We start from the raw sequence: 18600 nt of genomic DNA, 5'->3' as shown, positions 1-18600 counted from the left end.
TGCAGTAACTGTTACAGTAAGTCATTGTAAAGAATCACAGTAACTTGCAGTAACTGTTACAGTAACTTGCAGTAACTGTTACAATAAGTTATTTTAAAGAATCACAGTAACTTGCAGTAACTGTTACAGTAAGTTATTGTAAAGAATCACAGTAACTTGCCGTAACTGTTACAGTAACTTGCAGTAACTGTTACAATAAGTTATTTTAAAGAATCACAGTAACTTGCCGTAACTGTTACAGTAACTTGCAGTAACTGTTACAATAAGTTATTTTAAAGAATCACAGTAACTTGCAGTAACTGTTACAGTAAGTTATTGTAAAGAATCACTGTAACTTGCCGTAACTGTTACAGTAAGTTACTGTAAAGAATCCCAGTAACTTGCAGTAACTGTTACAGTAACTTGCAGTAACTGCTACAGTAAGTTATTGTAAAGAATCACAGTAACTTGCAGTAACTGTTACAGTAAGTTACTGTAAAGAATCAAAGTAACTTAATGTAACTGTTACAGTAACTTGCAGTAACTGTTACAGTAAGTTATTGTAAAGAATCACAGTAACTTGCAGTAACTGTTACAGTAACTTGCAGTAACTGTTACAGTAAGTTACTGTAAAGAATCACAGTAACTTGCAGTAACTGTTACAGTAAGTTATTGTAAAGAATCACAGTAACTTGCAGTAACTATTACAGTAAGTTACTGTAAAGAATCAAAGTAACTGCAGTAACTGTTAAAGTAACTTGCAGTAACTGTTACAGTAAGTTACTGTAAAGAATCACAGTAACTTGCAGTAACTGTTACAGTAAGTGCTGTGAATGTGTTCCAGACGGACATGGAGGACTGAGCGACTACAGCGTCTACAGCCAGCTGACAGACGACGAGTGATGCAACTCGCTGTGGAGCGAAGCCTGTCAGACCCCCCCCCCAGCCCCGACCCCCCCACACCCCCAGACATCCCAAAATGTGACCCATTCAACGCCCTCTACAAAGGTCTCCGCAGGTGAGGGGTTGCTGTTTCTAATGTGATCTGAAGTGATTTAACCCTGCAGCTGGGTTGAGATTTCAACGTTTTGTTGTTCTTTTTCTACACTTTTCTCCACATTTTTGTCAATTCTTAACAATATTTAGTCACTTTTTGACGTTTTTAAAATATTTTTGGTCAATTCTTTTTTTTGATTTCAGCATTTAAAAAAATAATGTTTTTGTTGATTTTTTTCTGCGTTTTTGTAGTTTTTTTTTTCAACATTTGCCAATTTTTTAATCATGTTTCAGTCAATTTTCTAACAATGTTTTTGTCGCTTTTTCCAATGTTTTGATGATGTTTTGCTACTTTCTGAAGTCTTTTGTGACTCTTTCAGAAGAAGAAGGTTTTGGGGTGATTTCTTTCTGTGTTTTTGTTGATTTTTCCCTGTTCTTTTGTCAGAGGATCCTGGACTCACATCGGGCTCAGCATGAACCTTTGAAGGTCTTTAGAGGTCTCGACTTGGCGTCCTGTCGACCTGCAGCTGGGTTTCTCTGGGTTGAAATTTCAACATTTTGTTGTTCTTTTTCTACAGTTTTCTCCAAATTTTCATCAATTTTATTCAATTTTTTTGTCACATTTTTATGTAATTTGTCACTTTTTCAATTTTTTGGTCAGTTTTTGAGCCTTTAAATTGTAGTTTGTTTAGATGATAATATTCTGGATGCTTATAGACTGTACAGATGATAATAATTGTGTTTTTGTGTTTAACGGAGCTGAGTCCTGTGCAGGCGGTCATTATGGAGGGAGATGTTGTGTATGTATTATATACTAATATTAATATTCTGTGTGATTATGCCTCAGGGAGCTTAGTCCTGTACAGACGGTCATTATGGAGGGGGATGTTGCTGCTCTGGTGGACTTGGTGAGTCGGGGGTGCAGCAGTCTCACGGAGCCCAATGACGAAGGCTGGATCGCTCTGCATGAAGCTGCTTATTACGGACAGCTGCACTGCCTCGCCATCCTCATCAAAGGTGGGTTATTAATATTTAATACTTAATATTAATCCATATCACAGGTCGGTTTTCTGTAGCTAAGTCTCCGTCCACGTGTCCGTCCAATGACCTGGAGTCTGTAAAACCTCCTGAAAATCAATCTGGTGAAAGTGTGTTTACAGCCAATAAGAACCTGTGGTGATGACATCACCATCCAACGGCTTTACAGCCAATAAGAACCTGTGGTGATGACATCACCATCCAACGGCTTTACAGCCAATAAGAACCTGTGGTGATGACATCACCATCCAACGGCTTTACAGCCAATAAGAACCTGTGGTGATGACATCACCATCCAACGGCTTTACAGCCAATAAGAACCTGTGGTGATGACATCACCATCCAACGGCTTTACAGCCAATAAGAACCTTTGACCCTGTCTGTCCTCAGACTTGGTGAACCCGTGGAGTCTGACCTTTGACCCTGTCTGTCCCCAGACTCGGTGAACCCGTGGAGTCTGACCTTTGACCCTGTCGGTCCTCAGACTTGGTGAACCCGTGGAGTCTGACCTTTGACCCTGTCTGTCCTTAGACTCGGTGAACCCGTGGAGTCTGACCTTTGACCCTGTCTGTCCTCAGACTTGGTGAACCCGTGGAGTCTGACCTTTGACCCTGTCGGTCCTCAGACTTGGTGAACCCGTGGAGTCTGACCTTTGACCCTGTCTGTCCTCAGACTTGGTGAACCTGTGGAGTCTGACCTTTGACCCTGTCTGTCCTCAGACTTGGTGAACCCGTGGAGTCTGACCTTTGACCCTGTCGGTCCTCAGACTTGGTGAACCCGTGGAGTCTGACCTTTGACCCTGTCTGTCCTTAGACTTGGTGAACCCGTGGAGTCTGACCTTTGACCCTGTCTGTCCTCAGACTTGGTGAACCCGTGGAGTCTGACCTTTGACCCTGTCGGTCCTCAGACTTGGTGAACCCGTGGAGTCTGACCTTTGACCCTGTTTGTCCCCAGCCCACCCAACTTGGTGAACTCGTGGAGTCTGACCAATCAGACGGCTCTGCTGCTGGCTGCGGGGCGGGGAAACGTTTCCTGTGTCGACTTCCTGCTGAAACACGGCGCCGACCCGAACATCGCCGACAGGGACCGGGAGACGCCGCTGCTCACAGGTGAATGCTCTCATGAATAGAAAAATATATTAATATGCATAATAATATATACTGTATATATATAATATATAAAACATATAATAATATATATATATGTATAATATGCTGCAGCCACAGCACCCTAAGGTGCTCTGAGACGGGTGTTAGCAGCAACACAAAGCTAACGCTACACTCACAATACAGCAGGTACTGTTAGCTGGGGCTTCTGCAAAATGGGACAAACTGACAACATATATATATATATATAATATAAAATATATATATAATATATAAATATAAAAAATATAGATAATCTAAAATAACAGACAGATACTTGGAGCCTGTGTATCGATACAGTATTGCCACTGAAATTATAATATATATATAATATGCTGTATCAATTTTTTCCCCCACCCCTACTGTTAGCATGCTGTTAACATACTTTTAGCCTACTGTTAGCATGCTGTTAGTATACTGTTAGCATGCTGTTAGTATACTGTTAGCATGCTGTTAGTATACTGTTAGCATGCTGTTAACATACTTTTAGCCTACTGTTAGCATGCTGTTAGTATACTGTTAGCATGCTGTTAGTATACTGTTAGCATGCTGTTAGTATACTGTTAGCATGCTGTTAACATACTTTTAGCCTACTGTTAGCATGCTGTTAGTATACTGTTAGCATGCTGTTAGTATACTGTTAGCATGCTGTTAGCATACTGTTAGCATGCGGTTAGCATACTGTTAGCATGCTGTTAACATACTTTTAGCCTACTGTTAGCATGCTGTTAGTATACTGTTAGCATGCTGTTAACATACTTTTAGCCTACTGTTAGCATGCTGTTAGTATACTGTTAGCATGCTGTTAGTATACTGTTAGCATGCTGTTAACATACTTTTAGCATACCTTTAGCATACTGTTAACATACTTTTAGCATACTGTTAACATACTTTTAGCCTACTGTTAGCATGCTGTTAGCATGCTCTGGGTGTCATCTGCATTCAAAGTGCAGATGTAAAGCTGAGTCTTCCTCTGGACACCATCGCAAGTATGTAACAACCAATCAGAGGCTGTGACAGTTGATTTTAGCCAATAAAAAGTGAGCATTGTGGCTGGTGAGCTCAGCTGGTAGAGTACCGACACACCGATGCAGAAGGTTGAGGGTTTGAGTCCGACCCTTCTTCCCTTTCGTGTCTGAGCTGTCCAAGCGTGAAAAAGAAGGAATCTGACTGTGTAGAGGACGTCTTGATGGTTGTTGTTGTTGTTTCCAGCGTGTGAGCAGCCCAACGAAGCCGTGGTGGATCTGCTGTTGCAGTTCGGCGCCCAGGTGAACCGCTGCACCGTCCAGGGAGAGACGTGTCTCCACGTCGCCTGCAGACATGGACAACTGGAGCTCTGCAGGAAGCTGCTGGAGGCCGGAGCTGATCTGAACCGCAAGAACATCTACGGCATCCAGCCGATCTTCACCGCCGCGCAGCACGGACACGCCGACATCATCCGCCTGCTCGCTAGCAAAGGTCTGTCCCCCAACACCTGCAATCAAGTCTCTGATCAGGGGTTTCTAAAGGTGTTCTGTCCCCCAACACCCACAATCAAGTCTCTGATCAGGGGTTTCTAAAGGTGTTCTGTCCCCCAACACCTGCAATCAAGTCTCTGTCCCCCAACACCTGCAATCAAGTCTCTGATCAGGGGTTTCTAAAGGTGTTCTGTCCCCAACACCTGCAATCAAGTCTCTGTCCCCAACACCTGCAATCAAGTCTCTGATCAGGGGTTTCTAAAGGTGTTCTGTCCCCCAACACCTGCAATCAAGTCTCTGTCCCCCAACACCTGCAATCAAGTCTCTGATCAGGGGTTTCTAAAGGTGTTCTGTCCCCCAACACCTGCAATCAAGTCTCTGTCCCCCAACACCTGCAATCAAGTCTCTGATCAGGGGTTTCTAAAGGTGTTCTGTCCCCCAACACCCGCAATCAAGTCTCTGATCAGGGGTTTCTAAAGGTGTTATGTCCCCCAACACCCACAATGAAGTCTCTGATCAGGTGCAGACACAATATAATCAGACAGGATGTTAAGGTGTTTCTTAAGGTGTTTCTAAAGGTGTTTCTGTCCCCACGTGCAGATATAAAGGGACAGGATGTTAAGGTGTTTCTAAAGGTTTCTAAAGGTCTTTCTCTCCCCAGGTGCAGATATAAATGGACAGGATGTTAAGATGTTTCTTAAGGTGTTTCTTAAGGTGGCATTACCTTGGCATTTACATCAGTCATCCATCTGTGTGTCCCTCGTCCACTGCTAACTGCTGCCACGCAGCTCTCAGTCCCTCTGCTCGGCATCATGTTCAAATACTCAACTCTGCAACTGGCTGAATTAATCAACTTCTCCATTCCATCCTGCATCCCAGTCATCAAACAGCTCGGACTTCTTCGACGACCCCGTTACATCCACAGAAGCTGTCGCCGCAAGTTTGTCTATCTTCACCACGGACAATCCCTCCCATCCATCTGGTCCCCGGCTCGCTCTGTCGCACTTATTCCACGTCATCGGAACGCTTTCCTGACTGCATCACATACAGCTGAGCGCACCGACAGGCTGCACAAAAAACCCGGACTGGACTTCACCGGTATTCACACTTCACCTATACCTGTTCTCCAATCATCTACAAATTCCCTCGCTATCTTTCCTCAACTGCATTACCCCCCACACGCACTGTTAACTGGGACAACCTCAGATCTTTCCAGCCTGCTCTCATCTCACCACCCTCTCATCATGCCAACTTTGCCCTCCTCAACACCCGATCAATCAACAATAAAGCCCCAGTCCTCCATGAACTAATCCTCGACAACTCGCTGGACTTTCTTCTGCTCACCGAAACCTGGCAACAACCCAACGACTTCTTCTTCCTCAACCAAGCATCCCCACTGGATACAGTTACATTTGCAAACCCCGCCCCTCCCGCCGTGGTGGCGGCCTTGCCGTCATTTACAGTCAGAACTTCCGGATCACTGAACTCACCCTTCCCTCTGTGTCTTCATTTGAATATCTCGCCTTCAAAGCTCTTTCCTCCATGACAGTTCTCCTCATCTACCGGCCACCTAAACCAAACCCTTCCTTCCTCTCAGACTTTGCAGAACTTCTAACGCTAGCCTCATCTCTCTCCTCACGTCTGCTGCTACTCGGTGACTTCAACATCCATATCGACTCCCCCACCTGCAAGCTGTCATCAGAATTCACCACTTTACTGGACAACTTCACTCTCATCCAACATGTCACATTCCCCACCCGTGACAAAGGTCACATCCTCGACCTGGTCTGCTCCATCAACCTACCTGTGCTGGACCTCCATCCATGCCTTTTTCCCCTCTCTGATCACAAACTGATACGGTTCATCATTCCCTCCCCAACCGCACGCCCACGCATCTTTCGAGCAATCACCTTCCGCAATCTAAAATCCATTGATCCCCTCCATCTCTCTGACCTGCTCTCCTCCACTCTCCACCTGGACTCATCCCTCACCTCACCTGATGATCTCACAAACCACCTCCACTCCGTCTTGTCTTCCTCCCTTAACTCTCTGGCCCCCTCAAAACAAAAATCGTCACCTTTAACACCTCGTCACCCTGGTACACACCTGCACTTCGGAAAATGAAACAAACTGGCCGCCAACTCAAACGCCTGACAAAAAAATCATCTCTAACAATCACCATGAAGCCTATAAACTCCACCTCATTGCCTACAAAGAGGCTCTCATTTCTGCCAAATCTGCCTACCTCTCCTCCATCTTCTCAAACCCTGTCATAACTCTAGAACCCTCTTCTCCACAATGAATAACCTCATCAAGCCTCGGACCAACACCCACCCTACTGCTTCTCCTGATCTCTGCAACTCATTCCTTCACTTTTTTGCAGAAAAAATCAACACCATTTATCATTCTCTATCCCCTGCATCTGACCCCCAGTATCTACTCCAGCGCCTACCACGGACCCTCTTCTCCCTATCCGGACTGACCTCCCTTCCCCTCCTCCACACTCCCTCCTCTCCCAGTTTGAACTGGTCACCACCCCGATATCTCTAAACTCATTAGCTCTTCCAAACCCACTACCTGCTCACTGGACTCCCTACCTACTCCTCTCTTGAAGTCATGCCTCCCCGTCTTTCCCCTACCTCACTAACCTCTTCAACTCCTCTCTCTCCCTTGGAACTGTCCCTCTGCTTTCAAAACAGCTGCTGTCACCCCGGTTCTTAAAAAACCTGGTCTGGATCCCTCTTCCCTTAATAACTACTGCCCTATATCCAACCTCCCCTTTCTGTCTAAAACCCTCGAACGTATAGTTGCCTCACAATTACAAACTCATCTCCTTGCCAATAACCAATTTGAACCCTTCCAATCTGGTTTTCGCCCCCTCCACAGCACAGAAACTGCTCTGGTCAAAGTCTTCAACGACCTACTCACTTCTGCTGACACCGGTTCCCTCAACATCCTTATTCTTCTTGACCTGAGTGCAGCCTTTGATACTGTGAGCCATAACATTCTGCTCACCAGACTCAAAGACCTTGGTATCGAAGGTACTGCACTCACCTGGCTCCGTTCCTACCTTTCTGACAGATCTCATTTCATCTCCCTTCATAACCACATCTCTGCTACTGCCTCAGTCACCCAAGGCGTTCCCCAAGGCTCCGTACTCGGCCCCCTTCTTTTCATCATCTACCTCCTCCCCCTTGGTCAGATACTCCGCCATTTCAACCTAAACTTCCACTGTTATGCCGATGACACCCAGATCTACCTCAGCACCAACTCCCCCACAATCCCCCCCTCTCCCACATCAACTCTTGTCTGTCAGCAATCAAAACCTGGATGCACCACAACTTTCTCAAACTAAACAGCAATAAAACAGAATTCCTCCTCATCGGCTCCAAATCCACTCTCTGCAAAGCCAACAACCCCACTCTCATCATTGACGGCACCATTGTCTCCCCCTCTCCCCAGGCCCGCAACCTTGGTGTGATTTTTGATTCAACCCTCTCCCTTGAGCCTCACATCCGTCAAGTCATCAAAACCTCCTTCTTTCACCTTCGAAATATTGCTAAAATCAGACCCTCACTCACTCCCTCTGCTGCCGAAAGACTTATTCATGCCTTCATCTCCTCACGACTCGACTATTACAACTCACTACTCCTCGGCATCAGCTCAACCTCCATCAAAAGGCTCCAACTGGTTCAGAACTCAGCTGCACGTCTCATCACCCGCTCCACATCCTGGCAACACATCACTCCGGTCCTAAAACAGCTTCACTGGCTTCCCATCTCTCACCGGATCACATACAAGATCCTGGTCCTCACCTACAAAGCCATCCACCACCTTGCCCCGTCATACCTCACTGTCCTGCTCTCCCCCTACCAACCTTCACGGGCCCTCAGATCCACCTCAGCCGGTCTCCTCTATGTCCCCAAGTCAAAGCTCCGCAGTTTTGGGGACCGAGCCTTTTCCAGGGCAGCTCCAAGGCTGTGGAACTCCCTCCCCCATGAGATCCGCATCTCTGAGTCCCTCACCATTTTTCAGTCCTGTCTGAAGACCCATCTTTTCGGTTCTGCCTATCCTTAGTTTTTTTTTTTTTTTTTTTTTTTAAACAAACACTGTCTCTACCCTGTTAAGCGACTTTGAGCTCGGGAAAAGCGCTATACAAATTCAATTTATTATTATTATTATTAAGGTGTTTCTGTCCCCACGTGCAGATATAAAGGGACAGGATGTTAAGGTGTTTCTAAAGGTCTTTCGGTCCCCAGGTGCAGATATGAATGGACAGGATGTTAAGGTGTTTCTTAAGGTGTTTCTAAAGGTCTTTCTGTCCCCAGGTGTAGATATAAATGGACAGGATGTTAAGGTATTTCTTAAGGTGTTTCTAAAGGTGTTTCTGTCCCCAGGTGCAGATATAATTAGACAGGATGTTAAGGTGTTTCTTAAGGTGTTTCTAAAGGTCTTTCTCTCCCCAGGTGCAGATATAAATGGACAGGATGTTAAGATGTTTCTTAAGGTGTTTCTAAAGGTCTTTCTGTCCCCAGGTGTAGATATAAATGGACAGAATGTTAAGGTGTTTCTTAAGGTGTTTCTGTCCCCAGGTGCAGATATAAAGGGACAGGATGTTAAGGTGTTTCTTAAGGTGTTTCTTAAGGTGTTTCTAAAGGTCTTTCTCTCCCCAGGTGCAGATATAATCAGACAGGATGTTAAGGTGTTTCTTAAGGTGTTTCTGTCCCCAGGTGCAGATATCAATGGACAGGATGTTAAGGTGTTTCTTAAGGTGTTTTTTAAAGGTCTTTCTGTCCCCAGGTGCAGATATCAATGGACAGGATGTTAAGGTGTTTCTTAAGGTGTTTCTAAAGGTCTTTCTCTCCCCAGGTGCAGATATAAAGGGACAGGATGTTAAGGTGTTTCTTAAGGTGTTTCTAAAGGTGTTTTTTAAAGGTCTTTCTGTCCCCAGGTGCAGATATAATCAGACAGGATGTTAAGGTGTTTCTTAAGGTGTTTTTTAAAGGTCTTTCTGTCCCCAGGTGCAGATATCAATGGACAGGATGTTAAGGTGTTTCTTAAGGTGTTTTTTAAAGGTCTTTCTGTCCCCAGGTGCAGATATCAATGGACAGGATGTTAAGGTGTTTCTTAAGGTGTTTTTTAAAGGTCTTTCTGTCCCCAGGTGCAGATATAATCAGACAGGATGTTAAGGTGTTTCTTAAGGTGTTTTTTAAAGGTCTTTCTGTCCCCAGGTGCAGATATCAATGGACAGGATGTTAAGGTGTTTCTTAAGGTGTTTTTTAAAGGTCTTTCTGTCCCCAGGTGCAGATATCAATGGACAGGATGTTAAGGTGTTTCTTAAGGTGTTCCTAAAGGTCTTTCTCTCCCCAGGTGCAGATATAAAGGGACAGGATGTTAAGGTGTTTCTTAAGGTGTTTTTTAAAGGTCTTTCTGTCCCCAGGTGCAGATATAATCAGACAGGATGTTAAGGTGTTTCTTAAGGTGTTTTTTAAAGGTCTTTCTGTCCCCAGGTGCAGATATCAATGGACAGGATGTTAAGGTGTTTCTTAAGGTGTTTTTTAAAGGTCTTTCTGTCCCCAGGTGCAGATATCAATGGACAGGATGTTAAGGTGTTTCTTAAGGTGTTCCTAAAGGTCTTTCTCTCCCCAGGTGCAGATATAAAGGGACAGGATGTTAAGGTGTTTCTTAAGGTGTTTTTTAAAGGTCTTTCTCTCCCCAGGTGCAGATATAAAGGGACAGGATGTTAAGGTGTTTCTTAAGGTGTTTTTTAAAGGTCTTTCTGTCCCCAGGTGCAGATATCAATGGACAGGCTGCAGACGGAGCCACGCCCCTGTTTGAAGCCTCTAAGATCGGTCATGTCTCGGCGGTGGACGCTCTGTTGTCCCTGAACGCGGACACTAACCGGTCCATGAAGTCGGGCCTGCTGCCTCTCCACGCCGCGGTCCAGAACAACCACATCCGGTCTGAGGAACTAGTCCACCTTCAGCATCTGCTCTGTGCTTCACTGATGATCACGTTTCCATCTGAGTTTCATAAGTCTCTCCAGCTCTGTTCCACCCTCATGGTTTTATCTGAATGAAGGGATGGCGAATGAAAAACGCTTCATGGAAACAGTCAAATTTGGTGAATTTGATGAGTTTCGACTCAGAGGAAACGCGTTGGTCTCATCAGATTTTATCTTGATGATTTTCTTCTTCTGTGGTAAACGCTGATGGAAACCCGATCTGCTGAATAAATAATGACTTGATTAAGTTTTAGGTTGTTTTATGGTTGCAACCCGCCACAAAACGCAGAAGAAGAAGTTGTAGTATTTCCTCTCTGTCTCACACATGGGGGGGGCAACAAAGACAGATGGAAGGGGACGGACGAGGAGACAAGAGACTCTCTAAATTTAATTTAGGAAGTGTCTCTCCTGCAGCATCATGGCGCTGCGTTAGGGTTTATATTTCTACATATTTCTATATGTTTCTACATATTTCTACATATTTCTACATATTTCTATATATTTCTACATATTTCTATATATTTCTACATATTTCTACATATTTCTATATATTTCTACATATTTCTACATATTTTCTATAAATTTCTATATATTTTCTATATATTTTCCATATATTTCAACATATTTTCTATACATTTTCTATAAATTTCTATATATTTTCTATAAATTTCTATATATTTTCTATCTATTTTCCATATATTTTCAACATATTTTCTATATATTTTCTATATTTTTCTATATATTTTCTATAAATTTCTATATATTTTCTATAAATTTCTATATATTTTCTATAAATTTCTATATATTTTCTATCTATTTTCCATATATTTTCAACTAATTTTCTATACATTTTCTATATTTTTATATATATTCTATATATTTTCTATATATTTTCCATATATTTTCTACATATTTTCTATATATTTTCAATATATTTTCTACATATTTTCTATATATTTTCTATATATTTTCCATATATTTTCCATGTATTTTCTATATATTTCTACATATTTCTGTGTAATCACGGCGTCTCTCCTGCAGCATCGTGGCGCTGCGTTAGGGTTTATATTTCTATATATTTCTATATATTTTCTATGTATTTCTATATATTTCTATATATTTCTATATATTTTCTATGTATTTCTATATATTTCTATATATTTCTATATATTTCTATATATTTCTATATATTTTCTATCTATTTTCCATATATTTTCAACATATTTTCTATATATTTTCTATATTTTTCTATATATTTTCTATAAATTTCTATATATTTTCTATAAATTTCTATATATTTTCTATATATTTTCCATATATTTTCAACATATTTTCTATACATTTTCTATATTTTCTACATATTTTCTATATATTTTCTATATTTTCTACATATTTTCTATACATTTTCTATATTTTCAACATATTTTCTATACATTTTCTATATTTTCTACATATTTTCTATACATTTTCTATATTTTCTACATATTTTCTATACATTTTCTATATTTTTCTATATATTTTCTATACATTTTCTATAATTTTCTATATATTTTGTATATTTTTTCTATATATTTTCTATATATTTTCTATAATTTTCTATATATTTTCTATATATTTTCCATATATTTTCCATGTATTTTCTATATATTTCTACATATTTCTGTGTAATCACGGCGTCTCTCCTGCAGCATCGTGGCGCTGCGTTAGGTTTTATATTTCTATATATATCTATATATTTCTATATATTTCTATATATTTCTATATATTTCTGTGTATTTCTGTGTAATCACGGCGTCTCTCCTGCAGCATCGTGGCGCAGCGTTAGGGTTTATATATATATATATATTTCTATATATTTCTATATATTTTCTATGTATTTCTATATATATTTCTATATATTTCTATATATTTCTATATATTTCTGTGTATTTCTGTGTAATCACGGCGTCTCTCCTGCAGCATCGTGGCGCAGCGTTAGGGTTTATATATATATATATATATTTCTATATATTTCTATATATTTTCTATGTATTTCTATATATATTTCTATATATTTCTATATATTTCTATATATTTCTATATATTTTCTATATATTTCTGTGTATTTCTGTGTAATCACGGCGTCTCTCCTGCAGCATCGTGGCGCTGCTGATCCCCCTCACCAGCATGGTGCGCGTGCGGCGCTGCGGCATCAGCCCGCTCCACGTGGCCGCGGAGCACAACCGGGACGAGATCCTGGCGCTGCTGGTCCGGTCCGGCTTCGACGTGAACAGCCGGCTGTCGGACGACCGCGCGTCGATGTTCCAGGACCGGCGCAGCACGGCGCTCTACTTCTCCGTGTTCAACGGGAACCTGGAGGCCGCCGCCATGCTGCTGGCGGCCGGCGCCGACCCCGACCTGGACGTCTTCAACCCGCTGCTCATCGCCGTGCGGATGTGCTGGATGGAGATGGCGGCGTTGTTGCTAAGCTACGGCGCCAACGCCAACGCCCAGATCGCCACGGAGCCCTGCGCCTTCCCGGCGGCCATCTTGCTCCGCATGGAGTCCCTGCCGATGCTGAAGCTGCTGCTGGACCACGGCTGCGACGCCGCGCCGTGCTTCGACTGCCCGCACGGCGAGAAGACCCACCCCCCCGTCGCGCCGGCGCACCGCGCCATCGAGGAGATGCGCGACAGCAGAGTCGCTCCGCCGCAGCGTCGCATTCAGGTGAGTCACACGCGTGGGATTTTATAGAATTTATTTATTTTATATCATAATATATTATATATACTAGTCAAATTACACACTTTAAAAACTAGACTCAGTTACAGAGTAAATCTGAGCGTCTGAATGTCAAGTGACCCGTGTCCTCCATCTTGTGTCTGACCGTGTCCTCCATCTTGTATTTGACCAGTGTCCTCCATCTTGTGTCTGACCGTGTCCTCCATCTTGTATTTGACCAGTGTCCTCCATCTTGTGTCTGACCGTGTCCTCCATCTTGTATTTGACCAGTGTCCTCCATCTTGTGTTTGACCAGTGTCCTCCATCTTGTGTTTGACCAGTGTCCTCCATCTTGTGTTTGACCAGTGTCCTCCATCTTGTATTTGACCCGTGTCCTCCATCTTGTGTTTGACCAGTGTCCTCCATGTTGTGTCTGAGTGTGTCAGGTGACCCTTGTCCTCCATCTTGTTTCTGACTATGTCCTCCATCTTGTGTTTGACCAGTGTCCTCCATGTTGTGTCTGAGTGTGTCAGGTGACCCTTGTCCTCCATCTTGTTTCTGACTATGTCCTCCATCTTGTATTTGACCCGTGTCCTCCATCTTGTGTTTGACCCGTGTCCTCCATGTTGTGTCTGAGTGTGTCAGGTGACCCTTGTCCTCCATCTTGTTTCTGACTATGTCCTCCATCTTGTGTTTGACCAGTGTCCTCCATCTTGTGTTTGACCCGTGTCCTCCATCTTGTGTTTGACCCGTGTCCTCCATCTTGTGTTTGACCAGTGTCCTCCATCTTGTGTTTGACCCGTGTCCTCCATCTTGTGTTTGACCCGTGTCCTCCATCTTGTGTTTGACCAGTGTCCTCCATGTTGTGTCTGAGTGTGTCAGGTGACCCTTGTCCTCCATCTTGTTTCTGACTATGTCCTCCATCTTGTGTTTGACCAGTGTCCTCCATGTTGTGTCTGAGTGTGTCAGGTGACCCTTGTCCTCCATCTTGTTTCTGACTATGTCCTCCATCTTGTATTTGACCCGTGTCCTCCATCTTGTGTTTGACCCGTGTCCTCCATCTTGTGTTTGACCCGTGTCCTCCATCTTGTGTTTGACCCGTGTCCTCCATCTTGTGTTTGACCCGTGTCCTCCATCTTGTGTTTGACCAGTGTCCTCCATCTTGTGTCTGAGTGTGTCAGGTGACCCTTGTCCTCCATCTTGTTTCTGACTGTGTCCTCCATCTTGCATTTGACCCGTGTCCTCCATCTTGTGTCTGAGTGTGTCAGGTGACCCTTGTCCTCCATCTTGTTTCTGACTGTCTCCTCCATCTTGTGTTTGACCGTGTCCTCCATCTTGTTCCAGTTCTGCGAGGCGGTGTCCAGTTGCCGTAGCGCCGGGCCAATCATCTCGCTGCTGCTGGACTACGTCGGCCACGTTCGTCTCTGCTCGCGGCTGCTCGACGTCCTAGAGAGACGCAGCGACTGGAAGCCAATCAGACTCAAAGCTCGTAAGAAACAACAGGCAGTGATTGGCTGAGGGGTCTGGGGGTGAGCTGTGATTGGCTGAGGGGTATGGGGGTGGGCATGTGATTGGTTGAGGGGTTTGGAAGCTGGGCTGTGATTGGCTGAGGGGTTTGGGAGCTGGGCTGTGATTGGCTGGGGGGTTTCTCAGCGTCTGTGTTCTCTTCCAGTTCCTCCTCATCCTCTGATGCAGCTCTGCAGGCTGAAGATCAGACGTCTGGTCGGAGTCCGCAAATTCAAACTGCTCCAAACGCTTCCACTTCCTGTCCCTCTGGTCCGCTTCCTGCACTACGATGTCCACTGCTCCCTCTCATAAAGTCTCGTAAAGTTTAGTTAAGTCTCAGAAAGCCTCATAAAGTCTCATAAAGCCTCATACAGTCTCAAACAGTCTCAAACAGTCTCAGAAAGTCTCAAAAAGTCTCATACAGTCTCAAAAAGTATCATAAAGCCTTATAAAGCCACATAAAGTCTCATAAAGCCTCATAAAGTCTCATAAAGTCTCACAAAGTCTCATAAAGTCTCATAAAGCCTCATAAAGCCTCATGAAGTCTCATAAAGCCTCATAAAGCCTCATAAAGTCTCATAAAGCCTCATGAAGTCTCATAAAGCCTCATAAAGCCTCATAAAGTCTCATAAAGTCTCATAAAGCCTCATAAAGCCTCATGAAGTCTTATAAAGCCTCATGAAGTCTCATAAAGCCTCATGAAGTCTCAAACAGTCTCAGAAAGTCTCAAAAAGTCTCATACAGTCTCAAAAAGCCTCATAAAGCCTCATGAAGTCTTATAAAGCCTCATGAAGTCTCAAACAGTCTCAGAAAGTCTCAAAAAGTCTCATAAAGCCTTATAAAGCCACATAAAGTCTCATAAAGCCTCATAAAGTCTCACAAAGCCTCATAAAGTCTCATAAAGTCTCATAAAGTCTCATAAAGCCTCATAAAGCCTCATGAAGTCTCACAAAGCCTCATAAAGTCTCGAAAAGTCTCATACAGTCTCAAAAAGTATCATAAAGTCTCATAAAGCCTCATAAAGCCTCATAAAGCCTCATAAAGCCTCATAAAGTCTCATAAAGCCTCATAAAGCCTCATGAAGTCTCATAAAGCCTCATGAAGTCTCATAAAGACTCATAAAGCCTCATAAAGTCTCATGAAGTCTCACAAAGCCTCATAAAGTCTCATAAAGTCTCATAAAGTCTCAAAAAGTCTCATACAGTCTCAAAAAGTATCATAAAGTCTCATAAAGCCTCATAAAGTCTCACAAAGCCTCATAAAGCCTCATAAAGTCTCATAAAGTCTCATAAAGTCTCATAAAGTCTCATAAAGTCTCATAAAGTCTCAAAAAGTCTCATACAGTCTCAAAAAGTATCATAAAGTCTCATAAAGCCTCATAAAGTCTCACAAAGCTAAATGATTCATAGTTTGATCATTTAGCAACCATAAAACATATCAACTCACCAAAAGTTGCGGCTAAAACGTAACGAGTTAGCGGTTACGGAGGTCTCTTCTGGGTCCTTCTAGCCTCTACAGGGGATTTTCTATCCTGCCTGGAACTTCCAGCCTTTTTCGGGGTTGTCGAGCATTAAATCCAAACCGTTACATCCAAGATTGATCCACTTTATAATAATCCATAATCCACTGCGTTTTTGCTCAATTATGCCTCTAGCTCGCGCTGCTCCGTGTCTGCTCTCTGTTTAGGGAAGTACAGGGACCAGCATGCCCCTATATGGGAGACTACGTCACCCACGGTGTATGGAGGGTGGTTAGTGCCCTCCGCCCAGTCAAAGTAGTCTAGTATGCGATCAAAGATGCTACAGTGCACAAGATAGATATCTACAGAGGAAAATGGCCCCACTGGTTTGAGATTTGGCATATATATATATATATATATATATATATATATATATATATATATATATATAATATATATATAAATATGTATATATATTTATGTATTTATATAATAGATTTGGGCCTTTTTTGAAGAAACATAAATAGTATGTACTTCATATGAGTTATAATGTTTATTATGATTATTTTTGCATATAGGAGAACTGTTTTAGACACAAATGCTTGTGTATCATTGCTGTGGGTGTAGTATCAATAAATATGACATTATTATGTTGTTATTGTCATAAGTAAATGTCATGAGGGCAAAAGCCTCTTGACTTTCTTTGAAAAAATGTATTTTGTCATCTGTGTGAGTTATGATGATTATTTCTTCCCAGTGTGACTCCCAAGACATATGAGAAGTGTTTTAGAGGTTTTACTGCTCTGTCTGTGATATCAATACATATCTGGAAGATTCATGTTCCATTTTATTTATTTACTTGTCTTTAAGGTCCTACTACCATTTTTAACATGCAAATGACCTCACTGCAACCCAAATATTCTAATAACCCAGTTTTTCCTGAAAATAAATGATGTTCATATGTTGACTGTAGACAACAGGGTTGATGTTTTACAAGTTATTATATAAAATTAATCCAGACGGACAATAAACTTTAAAAATGGCCTCAGGGCTCAGAAGGTTAATAGATCACAGAAAGTCTCAGAAAGTCTCATAAAGCCTCATAAAGTCTTGTAAAGTATCATAAAGCCTCATAAAGTCTCATACAGTCTCAAAAAAGCCTCAGAACGTCTCACAAATTCTCGTAAAGCCTCATAAAGTCTTGTAAAGTATCATAAAGCCTCATAAAGTCTCATACAGTCTTATTAAGTCTCGTAAAGTCTCATAAAGCCTCATAAAGTCTCATACAGTCATATTAAGTCTCGTAAAGTCTCATAAAGCCTCATAAAGTCTTGTAAAGTATCATAAAGCCTCATAAAGTCTCATACAGTCTCAAACAGTCTCAAACAGTCTCATAAAGTCTCATACAGTCTTATTAAGTCTCGTAAAGTCTCATAAAGCCTCATAAAGTCTCATAAAGCCTCATAAAGCCTCATAAAGCCTCATAAAGTCTCACACAGTCTCATAACGTCTTATTAAGTCTCGTAAAGTCTCATAAAGCCTCATAAAGCCTCATAAAGCCTCATAAAGTCTCATACAGCCTCATAAAGTCTCATAACGTCTTATTAAGTCTCGTAAAGTCTCATAAAGTCTCATAAAGTCTTGTAAAGTCTCAAAAAGTCTCATACAGTCTCATAAAGTTTCATAAAGCCTCATAAAGTCTCATACACTCGTAAAGTCTCAGAAAGTCTCATAGAGTCTCAGAAAGTCTCATAAAGTCTCAGAAAGTCTAACAAATTCTCTTAAAGTCGCAGAAAGTCTCATACAGTCTCAGAAAGTCTCTTAAATTCTCATACAGTCTCAGAAAGTCTCAGAAAGTCTCGTAAAGTCTCATACAGTCTCATACAGTCTCATACAGTCTCATAAAGTCTCATAAAGTCTCGTAAAGTCTCATGCAGTCTCATAAAGTCTCACAAATTCTCATAAAGTCTCATAAAGTCTCGTAAAGTCTCATAGAGTCTCATACAGTCTCATAAAGTCTCAAAAAGTCTCATAAAGCCTCATGAAATCTCATAAATTCTAATAAAGTCTCATGAAGCCTCAGGAAGGCTCATAAAGCCTCATAAAGTCTCATAAAGCCTCATAAAGTCTCATAAAGTCTCATAAAGCCTCATAAAGTCTCATAAAGTCTCATAAAGCCTAAAATATTCTCATAAAGTCTCATGAAGCCTCATAAAGCCTCATAAAGCCTCAAAAAGTCTCATAAAGCCTCATGAAGTCTCATAAAGTCTCATGAAGTCTCATAAAGCCTCATAAAGTATCATAAAGTATCATAAA

At 42.1% G+C, this 18600-nt stretch overlaps 1 protein-coding gene across 1 annotated transcript; it reads left to right on the top strand.

Annotated features, from left to right (window-relative positions):
* Positions 1–828: 828 nt before the first annotated feature.
* On the top strand, positions 829–16791 carry LOC116678681 (ankyrin repeat and SOCS box protein 2). The gene is made up of 9 exons (XM_032508449.1): positions 829–997; positions 1823–1992; positions 2733–2784; positions 2968–3122; positions 4371–4616; positions 10405–10576; positions 12755–13325; positions 14664–14808; positions 14992–16791. The coding sequence occupies exons 1-9, from the start codon at positions 882–884 to the stop codon at positions 15135–15137; spliced, it is 1773 nt and encodes a 590-aa protein (XP_032364340.1). The 5' UTR covers positions 829–881; the 3' UTR covers positions 15138–16791.
* The last annotated feature ends 1809 nt before the right edge of the window (positions 16792–18600 follow it).

This window comes from Etheostoma spectabile, unplaced genomic scaffold (genome assembly GCF_008692095.1).
Source record: "Etheostoma spectabile isolate EspeVRDwgs_2016 unplaced genomic scaffold, UIUC_Espe_1.0 scaffold00007721, whole genome shotgun sequence".
Taxonomy (NCBI): Eukaryota; Metazoa; Chordata; class Actinopteri; order Perciformes; family Percidae; genus Etheostoma; species Etheostoma spectabile.
This window is presented reverse-complemented; position numbering and strand designations above follow the sequence as displayed.

What these genes read in the sequence shown, in the direction of transcription:
- LOC116678681 (XM_032508449.1), top strand. Translation starts at nt 882, where the DNA reads ATGCAACTCGCTGTGGAGCGAAGCCTGTCAGACCCCCCCCCCAGCCCC. An exon ending in CTCTACAAAGGTCTCCGCAG is followed by an intron (nt 998 to 1,822) that starts GTGAGGGGTTGC and finishes ATTATGCCTCAG; the next exon opens with GGAGCTTAGTCCTGTACAGA. An exon ending in CCGCCTGCTCGCTAGCAAAG is followed by an intron (nt 4,617 to 10,404) that starts GTCTGTCCCCCA and finishes TTCTGTCCCCAG; the next exon opens with GTGCAGATATCAATGGACAG.